Raw genomic sequence first — 10,056 nt, 5'->3', positions numbered from 1 at the left:
CTTACACAGGTAGAAAAGCGGTTTGCTTGTGTCACAGATTGTGTATATTTTATTACTTCAAACAAAAACAAAATAGTTGAGATACCACAAAGGTCTTGTCACTTGTGCAAACATGTCACCAAAACAGACCAACAAATACTCAAATTTGCATGCAAAAATGACATTCTAATATAAATTGAGACAATTTCAATTGCTTTAAGATCTTCAGTACAAGTAGACCATAAGACTGATGGGGGTGAGTTACTCAATCAATAAATACCATTAAATAAGAAAGCTACCGTAAATTCATTGACAACACTTAACAATCAGCAAATGGCAAAAATTACTGACACAAGATGCTTTGTCAACCATCTGGATTGGAGAACATTAGCAGTTTGAATATCCTAAAATGGATTACCTGTGATTTGTTCTTCCAAAAGAATGTAGCAAAGTCAATCATAGTGTTCCAGCCTCTGTTGTACTTGAAATTAAAAACGTTGCAATTTCTTAAAAAAAAAAAAACAGTGCAGCTCATTAAAGTAAACGTGCAAAACTTGCACATACAATTATAAATGGGCTTTCACTTATGTAGCGCTTATAGTAGTTGTCTTAAAGGGCTGTATAAATTCAGTTGAGTTGAGCTCTTAAGACAGCACTGGTATCAGTGTGCACACAAAGTCAGATCAAAATGAGACCAAATACAAAGCACCCATCCATCCATCCTTTATCCCATCCACCTGTTATGAAATAAAATGTGAGGTAATTTGTGATTGGCAGCTCCATCTGCCGGCATATTTGCGTGCAACATTGAACACTTCAGAAGTAGTGCAGGAGTGCTACAAACATCACAAATACATTCAAGTAAAATGATCAAGCTTTGATTGTGATGCTTACAGAAGACGTGTGGACAGATTTAATAGAGAACAATTAATTTGGGGGGCTCAATGTTATTTCTAATTTAAAAATGTGTAATGCTCAAACACAATTATCCTGGTTACGGGGGAGTTGAGGTGGCTGGAGACAAGTCACTCTGGCTTGGAAAGGGCATTACGATCCAAGAAGTCTTTAAGCCTGGTGGGAAAATCTGTCATAACTCCTGTAGCTCCCAAGTCAAATGCCCTCTGGAAGTCTTCTTCGTCGTTCAGCACCCAAATGTACACCTAATACCAGACATAACGATATTACACTACGGTATTTCTGAACATGTATATAAAGTCAATGTCGGCATTACATGTACGAAAAACTGCTGGTCATTAAATTGGTAAGTAATGATGTGTGACATGGTAGCTCTTATCACGTCGGGTTATTTCAGGACAAAAGTGGAAAAAACAACTGAAGTGAGGGATCAAATAACCTACTCAATCCTTACCTGTATTCCCCGAGCAGTGAGATGCTGGAAGAGCGCTTTCCTCATCAATAATCTGCAAAGGAAACATTTGAATTGGGATCATAATAAGCATTAAAAATTGCAAAAAAAAATAAAATATTAGCATGCTTGAACCTGAGAAGGGGAACAGATAAAATGGTAAAGGATGATGTCAGATGCAGCTAATTCCAACAACCAGACAGAAAGTTCATTAACTGACTGGTAAAGGAGATGAATCAACTCACCTATCTGCAAGCCAGGTCAGTAGGCGCTGGCTCCTGGTTATTCTGTTTGGATCATAAAGTCTGTAAAGAGGTATATTGAAAATTTGTTTATAAACTTTTTTTTTTGTAAGGGGTCACCTAGTTGCCAGACCTAAAAAATCTTGCTTATCATTTGTTAATTCAAATAATCTCCAAAATTTAAATGCAGCCTTCATAATTGTGCAGGGGTGACTTGTGACCCGGATAAGGGGAGTAAAATGGATAGATTTTCTCATTTCAGAAACCATATCACAGCCTGAATTATTTTTTTCAATGATGATGATGTATGTGTGTCTAATAAACCATGAAAAATCAGTTAAGTGTAAAAATAAACTGCGCTTTGACCAAACGTGAGCAGTGAAAATTTGTTGGCTGATGCCATTTGTTTCTGATGCATTTTTTACATACTGTGCATTTGGAAAATATTCACAGGGCTTCACTTTTTCCACATTTTATGTTTCAGTCTCATTCTAAAATGCATTACATTCCTTTATTGACTCAAACTCCACACATAATATTCCATAATAACAAATTGAACAGAACCCACATGTACGCAAGTACTGACAACCTTTGCAATGAAGCGACGCTTGTGGCATCATAAACATATGCATCTATAAAGTATTGAACAAAGGCTGTGAATATTTGGGGATATCTGATTTAATACCAAACCTCTTGTCATTATGGGGTGTTACTTGTAGGATTTTCTTGAAAAATAAATGATTCCGTTTTGGATTAAGGCTCTAACATAACAAAATGGGGTCAGTGGAAATGAAGCACTGAGTATTTCTGGATTCATGTATGTGCTTTATATCCAAACAAACATTGCGTCTAGCTTTTTTCCATACATACACTTACTTGTTAACAATATTGGGCATTGGGATTTCTAGGAACTGTTCCTTTAAGGGAACGAAAGGAAGAAGGCCAGTGTAGAAGAGGCCCAACAACTGCAACACTCTGGGAAAGCTAAACAACACAGGAATGCGAGGGTTCTGCAACACATGAATCCAAGATGGTCAGGGATTACAGCGGTCTCTGGGAGTAATTTGTTTTGAAACTACCCTGCCAAATTTCATTAAATGGTGATGTGGAATCAGCAGAGAGATATACGTACCTCTTGGTAACATTTCCTGACTATCTGGTTGCTGGCATTGCCCCATACCGTAAGATGCTCTCTGTCATATTTTACGACCAGCTCGGACACCTGCCACACAAATACATAAATGATGGAACACATAATCCAAATGTATAGGGAAATGTGTATCTGACATGAAGCTGTCATGGACAAAATTAAAGAGGCTTTGATAGTGATATTTGTTCTTGAGCAGCACAGATACACGCACGTACCTTCTTGATGAGTGTGTCGTTGTTGACCTTGATGTCAATGTTAACAGGAGTGTTGGGAAATGCTTCAAAAACATCCTTGAGCAGAGGAATGTGTTTGTCCCCTCCCCCCTCACAAATACACTCTGTACACAAGGACAAGTTGATATAACAGGGTCATTCCAGGCAATGTGACGGACGAGGCCACTTCCGCGATATAAAAATGATTGTAATTATGTAATAGAACCTGCGTGGGATGTTTATTGTCTTACAGTGCCGGCAGTCTGATTAATTGCTCCGATTGACTCGTGAGTTGTGCATGGGAGTGCACCACTTGAACACTCACCCCTTTGAAAGGTTACAGCCAGCTTACAGAGGTATGGTGGCAACTCCTGTACAGAGCAAACAGCAGAAAGTGGAGAAGGCGTAGAGACTCAAGGTCAAATATGGAGGTGAAGTGAGTGCGTGCGTAAGTGACAGCTATATCAAGGAGAAAGAGTGTTTCATTTCAACTGCTCTGTGGCCAAAATGGGACAGCAACGTAAGCATATAAAATTTTGCTATACATCCAATGTGTATATGGGTGGGCTGAAACTGATTGGGGGCAGACAATTTGCATGAATAAGGCCAGAGGGTCGAGGCCGGAACCATACTGAGATAACGACCGGAGGACCGGCAAAAAAGGGTCAAGTGCCCAGCTCTGTATGTGTGTGTATATGTGTTTGTGTATATAAAGCAGCTACTTACCGCATAGGCCATGTCAGAGATGTAGGCGTTAATACCAGTTGCGCGCTGCAGGTGTGGATCATGTGACACAACAACTTGCTCATCTTTCGTCAGGTGGCAGTCGAGCTCCAACATGTCCGTGCCAAGAGCCACGGCGCTGTGAGGACCAACATGCTGTTTAGCTGCAGACTTTCACCTGGCACTGTGGTTTGAAGTTCAACTTACTGTTTGAAAGCCGCCATTGTGTTCTCAAGGTTCTCTGCTGCTCCTGCAATGCAGACAAGAGTACTGCAACATTAGGTACACCTGCAATTTCTGATGAGATTCACACAAGATGCAAGATTTCTCGGTCCATCCATTTTCTATGGCGATTTCTGAGTCTGTACTTTTATACCCTAGTACTGGAGCAAGAGCACTTCTATTTTTACACAAGTATCAGTACTTCTACTCAAGTCCTGAGTGCGAGTACTTTACCACCATGAGCTGTATGGGATCTCATGACATTGACTATTGCGGTGTGCGCCGAGTTGAGGAGTGTCTTCCACACAATAGACATCACGCACACTGCTCGAGAGATTACCACACCTCACTTACCTCCACGATGAGAAATGTGCTTGCTGTGGAATCCCTCTTTCTTCTTTCGGTGAAGTAGAGTCGGACATTTGAGCAGCAGCGCAGAGGTGAGGACGTAGCCTGTCACCGTTGACAGGACGTAAACCGCACCATACATCCCCCCCCAAATTGACAGGACACGCACAGATATGACCTGTTACGAGTACCTTAGCCCCATTACTTCAATAGCGTATAAATACATCTTTTACGTCGTTGTATGAGGCAATGTTAGCTGGCTAGCGTCGGAGTCAAGCTTGTCAAGTCTGACGCTTACCCATTTCTTAAAGAGCGTCGCAGTGTCCCTTCCTTAGCTGTACATCAACCATTTTAAACCCGGTTCTAGTTTAAATGTCCAGATGTGTGTATAGTGTATATGTCGTTTCGGGCAGTCCACTGCTGCTGCTTGTCCAATCAGCTGTGTGTGACAGTCTTTGTTGCTGCTTGTGTAATGTGTAGCTTTTCTTCTTCGTGGACTGCACAACAACATACTGGTGCTTTGCAACCCACCATAAAGGCTCATTATTACCTCCTACTGGACGGATTGAGATATGTACATGAGCGCAGTGCCGTATGGTGTTTTTAGTATGGAGAAAGTATTGTGTTTGCGTCAATATACCTTTATGGCCAAAGAGTTTATTCGTTTGGTCAAAATCACACCAGGCTTGGATTATTTCTTTGCAAGACAAGGTTTCATAAGTATGAAGAAGAGGAATTGCGGTCCCATGTACAAAGAAGCCAGGACTTACCAGAAATTTCTGCATCCACTTCAATGTGTTTGTCAGCTTCTCGGCACCAAAAGTTTTCTTTTTGTCTTTTCATCAATTTTGGAAAGGCGTCACGTTCTTGGTAATATTTGCAATAATTATATCAATATTACCATGTTAGCAGAACATCTTTAGCACATCATCTCAGAACAAAACACTGATCAAGTTAACATTGGGCCTTGCAAAAAAAAAAAACACTGCTGGAGCGTGGTGCTTGTAGGAAGAATTAAATGTACTGTTTCAAGAATTGAGAAAAAAAATGAAAGAAAAAAAAATCTGTCAAAATGTCTCTTTTTAGACCATATTCAAGGATCCAAGAAAGCTATTAGAACAATCGTTGGATCTTAAATATACTTCATATTTGGTGATTTTACATTAATTTCAAAATTTTATTCAAGTAGATATCTGTTACAAGGTTCACAAAAAGTAGTAGTTGAAAAAGCAGGGCCCACACTGACTAGATCACCAGTCAGTCAGTCAGTCAGTCAGTTTTATTTATTCATCAAGTTTCTATTTGTCTTGTCTTTGTGGGGGTCAAAGGTGAGCTTGCTGGCTAACTTTTTGAACGACACACCCTGGAACGGTCAGATGCAGGGCACATTTTGACTAACAATAGTTCACACTCACACCTATCAAAACTAGAGTATTCTATTAATCTAATAACCATGTTTTGGGGAGGTGGGAGGATGATGGTGTACTCACAATGAAATTCACGAGGGCTCAGGGAGAACTTCACTCTTGTGTGCCTCTGCGAAATTTCAAACTCAGAACTGTGAGGTAGTTTGAAGTTTAAACCAAACACCATATGCCTGCTCATTTTCTAGAGGTAATTTAACCCACATAATACTTCAAATGTTCTTCTGACGAAATTTGTTAACTGATTTAACACCATAAACCAGAACAGTAATGTGGTCGCATTGGGTGAACATTCGCAATTATACATGCATACTTTAACTTCTTCCAATTCCTTTTTTGACAAGCAGTACACAGTGTAGATTTTTTATTTGTTTGCATGTTTAAGATAAAAAGCTGTAACAATCCATGTCCATCATTTGTGCAATTCATTGTGGATTAACTACCCACTGTGTTTGACAATGGAACACAGAGCTAAACAGAAATTGCTTCGAACAATGTCCAAGTCAGAATTTTCAACATGTGTACCAGTCAAAGTTCACTCGGTGCAATAAACTATCCGTGATAATGACATACACACCCTGACGAATAATACTTCAGCACATCATGTGCTAGTCATTTAAAGTGGATAAATAATACAAATACAAATACTTTAGTATAAATTAAAGCAAACAAATGACTGACAAAATGCGACAAAATTTAACAGATGTTCTGCAGCAGTGGCGATGTCTGGAAGAAGAGTATCAGCATGCTCAGGTAAGTAACCATAAGTAACCGCCACTTCTGTGTTTTGTATTAAATTGCATATGCTCTCTGAAGTTGTATAGATTCTACTTACAATTCCCCACAGGAAAGCTCAACAACATTAACTGCACTGCATAATTTTCCTCCGTCTATCAATTTGTTGTGTTTGTTGTCAATCAGGAGACACACAGGATATACCTACAAAAACTGGATGAAATTTTCAAACTCCAAAAAAGCTGCTCTTCCTCGATTGACCGTCAACAAACACGACTCAAGGAGATGTCCTCTCTCGTGAAAAAGTAACTGCCAAAACACACACAGACACACGCGCGCACACACACACACACCTACACACACTTAGCTGAAAAGGGAGGTTTTCCAACAGGCTCACACCAACTCACTCAAGCGCGGATATGTCGGTGATAACCCTGGTCGTGTTTTTATATCATCAACCAGGTGCAACCAAGGACTGTCGGAAGAAGATGCCCTTGAAATAAACGAGAAAATAAAGATGCAAACCAGTGCTTACTTTGAAATGGAATCCTTCCTCCCAAGGAAAAATGGGTGACAAATTCTAATAAGTCAACCTTGCTAAAACCATACAAGATGCATAAAGCACTAAATACTGAAACATATTGCTTATAATAAATGGATAAAATCATATTCTTGGATTGTGTTCTGAGTTATATTAAAAATGAAATAATCAATATGATTTTGTATTTCAGGTTGTACCTCACGCTGGTTCTTGGAAATGTGAATGTCACTCTGCTCAGCAAACAGTTAAAGTAAGTGCTCTTTTTTCTAAAGTCTTTCTGCGTTGTAACGATTTCTAGGTCAGGTTATGTTCTCAGCCAACGATGCTCCCGAAGGCTTCACTCGCTTCATTTAGTTCACATAGAACGACAGTGCAGTGATGGAGATTTCTTTTTATATTTTGAAAACTCATCATCAGATTTGCCTACAAAGACGAATATGAGAAGTTCAAGCTGTACCTCACGGTCGTCCTGCTGCTGTTTTCATTTACATGCTATTTTTTTGTGAGCTACAGGTAAGCATTTTTAGAAAATACGCACTTGTCCCCTTATGTCAGTTGGACGTTTGTGTTTAATTTCTGTAAATTGCTTCAGATTTCTCGATGCTATCCTCAACTATCTGCTGGTGTGGTATTACTGCACATTAACAATCAGGGAAAGTATCCTCATCACCAACGGCTCCAGGTCAGCCCTATATTGTATCTGAAGAAATACTTTTTCAAAGTTATTTTGAAAGTGAATTCTCCATGTGTCACCTTCCTTACAGAATTAAAGGCTGGTGGGTTTTCCATCACTACATCTCAGCTTTTTTGTCTGGTGTAATGCTGACATGGTGAGTAAATACTAAATAGAAAGCCCTTAACAACATGAAGCAACGTGAAACACACACAGACTATATTTGAATTCAAAGTTTTCTGGCACTGCTTAGTTGAAATGTCCTCCCTTCTGCGCTCAAGGCCAGATGGCAACTTGTACAAGATTTTCAGGAACCAATTTCTGGCTTACTCCCTCTATCAAAGTAAGGTCAAGTCTTTGAAACATTTAGTTGAAGCAGATGTTTCTTACACTGTCATCTAAACATCTTCTCATGAACATGCAGGTTTTGTTCAATGTCTGCAGTGTTATTATCAGAGTGGATGTCTATACAGACTGAGAGCGCTGGGAGAAAGACACAACATGGATCTGACCGTGGGTAAGGTTTACAAACACACACCATGGTCATCGATTTTGCCGTCTTCATCCACTCATGTGGAGGCCATGTACAAATAATGATAGCTTAAAATTCAGAGCATTAATGTAATTTTCTATTCTTAGAAGGATTTCAGTCCTGGATGTGGAAAGGACTGACATTTCTTTTGCCCTTCCTGTTTTTCGGTCATGTGAGTATACAGCCAATGGAACAACCGCAAATGAGTCCTATGAGTTTGCATGAACAATTGTGCTTTGTCATGCTTTCGACATGATACACAAAATCACATGCACATGACTCATGTCAGAGTTAAGCCTGTTTACATGAAAAGATCTATTCAGGTTTTATATTTGTATGTAACGTTTGGTGTGTCACTGTTTGTTGTATTTGTCTTTTGCACATAAAAAAACAAACACAACTCCTGTTCTCTTGTAGTTCTGGCAGCTCTTCAATAGCCTCTCTCTCTTCAGAATGGCTCAGCTCCCAGACTGCAAAGAATGGCAGGTCAGCGCACATGCAGTCCAGCTTTCACTCCCTCTTATTGCTTTTATTAAACATTTAGACTCATTAATTCAAAAGGCATGTCTTTCTCACAGTACAATGAGGCAACCATTTCCAGTTGAACTGTAGTTTGGATTTCCGAGTTTACTTTCAAGATAAAAAGCTTGTCCATATTGCACTACAATATTTGAGCAAACCAAATCAACATTTTTGATCTGACAGTCTCATGGTGAAACTGTTTATACTCTTTGTTTTTGGCAGTGCTAAATTTAAGTTATAAATATCTATGAGCTTCTCAATTATCTATGTTTCTGAAAATGAAAATGAAAATCCAGCAGAGCAGTACTTCACCTTTATTCTGTTATTAATGCCAGGTCTTGGTGTGCAGCCTTTGCTTCTTTATTCTGTTCACGGGGAACTTCTTCACGACTCTTGCTGTGATCCATCAGAAGCTCAAGCGGAGGAATCAGAAAACCAAGATCTTGTGATTCAAACAGTACTGGTAGTTAATCTCAAGTAGTGCACTGTGGCACATTAGTGAGCCATGAAAATAATTTATTTTCACTTAATTTGTCCAACATTTGTTGTTTATGAACAAATACAGATGTAAAGTGACAATCAGCATAATTTAATACTCCTCCATTTCATGACATCAATTACAATAAACCTGTTTAACCGCCTGTTGTCCTTCATACAGCAGATTAAGTCACTGTGAGTATCAATTGTGTTTAATTCAACAGGCACAGACAAGCCCATCATTATTTCTATATTTATACTTATTGTGAAATTATTGTTTTGTGGGAGAGATTTGCAATGTAAAATTGCTGCCTTGGTCCAATAAAGGTTGGGAAACACTTGATTAGTGTATTTGATATTACAGCATGTTTTTAGATCAATATTTGAGGCTTGCTTTCTTCATGAATTGGCCTTTTATTGAATGTTCTAAACTATTTAGTACATATCATGTCATCACATTCTTCAAGGTTAATTTTATACTGTACATTTTTGCAAATTTCCACATTGTGGGACTAATAAAGGCCATCTTTATCTTTAAGTTATTCGTGTACTTTAATTTGGTTTGTTGTGTTTGATAAACGTGAAAGAGTTACACCTTGCATTATTGTTAGTTTGTATCCAGTGCTGGAAACAAAAAAGGTACAAATACAGTAATTAATGACCTCACTTAAGGAGATTTATTCCAGGTTTTTACTCGAGTATTTATTTTTCTGATGACTTTTTAGTTTTACTACCAACACCAATTAATAGATATGGACTTATATAGTTTGTCCAGAAAAAAAAGTCTAGCTAGTAGCTTGATGTCCCCCCATCTTGTCAGAAAAAACTGCACTTATAAATAAAAAATATATACTATAAATAATTAAAAATAAATTGAAATAAAATTGTGAAACTCTTTTGTGTTGGAGCA

At 38.6% G+C, this 10,056-nt stretch overlaps 2 protein-coding genes across 3 annotated transcripts; one reads left to right on the top strand and one right to left on the bottom strand.

Moving 5' to 3' along the window:
• Window positions 1-21: 21 nt before the first annotated feature.
• gdpd1 (glycerophosphodiester phosphodiesterase domain containing 1) lies at window positions 22-6,798 on the bottom strand. 2 transcript variants are annotated; one of them, XM_088300883.1, is made up of 10 exons: window positions 6,610-6,798; window positions 3,880-3,922; window positions 3,676-3,811; window positions 3,275-3,320; window positions 2,953-3,074; window positions 2,720-2,809; window positions 2,464-2,597; window positions 1,591-1,650; window positions 1,349-1,400; window positions 22-1,139 (listed from the first exon to the last, which is right to left on the bottom strand). In XM_088300883.1, exons 2-10 carry the CDS (start codon window positions 3,894-3,896, stop codon window positions 1,005-1,007), a joined length of 792 nt encoding a protein of 263 aa, XP_088157009.1. In that variant the 5' UTR covers window positions 3,897-3,922; window positions 6,610-6,798; the 3' UTR covers window positions 22-1,004. The 2 variants fall into 2 exon arrangements, with proteins under 2 accessions (XP_088157009.1, XP_088157008.1); XM_088300882.1 differs by lacking the exon at window positions 6,610-6,798 and adding an exon at window positions 4,249-4,766.
• Window positions 6,201-9,641, top strand: LOC148333705 (transmembrane protein 120A-like). The gene is made up of 12 exons (XM_088300880.1): window positions 6,201-6,419; window positions 6,588-6,706; window positions 6,864-6,971; window positions 7,133-7,192; window positions 7,360-7,455; window positions 7,535-7,624; window positions 7,707-7,772; window positions 7,897-7,958; window positions 8,040-8,132; window positions 8,255-8,319; window positions 8,565-8,633; window positions 9,005-9,641. Exons 1-12 carry the CDS (start codon window positions 6,339-6,341, stop codon window positions 9,116-9,118), a joined length of 1,023 nt encoding a protein of 340 aa, XP_088157006.1. The 5' UTR covers window positions 6,201-6,338; the 3' UTR covers window positions 9,119-9,641.
• The last annotated feature ends 415 nt before the right edge of the window (window positions 9,642-10,056 follow it).

This window comes from Idiotropiscis lumnitzeri, chromosome 7 (genome assembly GCF_059441095.1).
Source record: "Idiotropiscis lumnitzeri isolate Australia: NSW breed Sydney's pygmy pipehorse chromosome 7, RoL_Ilum_1.0, whole genome shotgun sequence".
Taxonomy (NCBI): domain Eukaryota; kingdom Metazoa; phylum Chordata; class Actinopteri; order Syngnathiformes; family Syngnathidae; genus Idiotropiscis; species Idiotropiscis lumnitzeri.
The sequence above is the reverse complement of the archived record's forward strand: the minus strand, read 5'-3'. Positions and strand labels throughout refer to the sequence as shown.

Coding starts and splice junctions, on each gene's coding strand:
- LOC148333705 (XM_088300880.1), top strand. CDS start 6,339: ATGACTGACAAAATGCGACAAAATTTAACAGATGTTCTGCAGCAGTGG. Junction 7,625..7,706: donor CTCATCACCAACGGCTCCAG/GTCAGCCCTATA, acceptor CCTTCCTTACAG/AATTAAAGGCTGGTGGGTTT. Junction 8,634..9,004: donor CAGACTGCAAAGAATGGCAG/GTCAGCGCACAT, acceptor TATTAATGCCAG/GTCTTGGTGTGCAGCCTTTG.
- gdpd1 (XM_088300882.1), bottom strand. CDS start 4,384: ATGTATGGTGCGGTTTACGTCCTGTCAACGGTGACAGGCTACGTCCTC. Junction 2,598..2,719: donor TCAGGAAATGTTACCAAGAG/GTACGTATATCT, acceptor CATGTGTTGCAG/AACCCTCGCATTCCTGTGTT. Junction 1,651..2,463: donor ATGCCCAATATTGTTAACAA/GTAAGTGTATGT, acceptor ACCTCTTTACAG/ACTTTATGATCCAAACAGAA.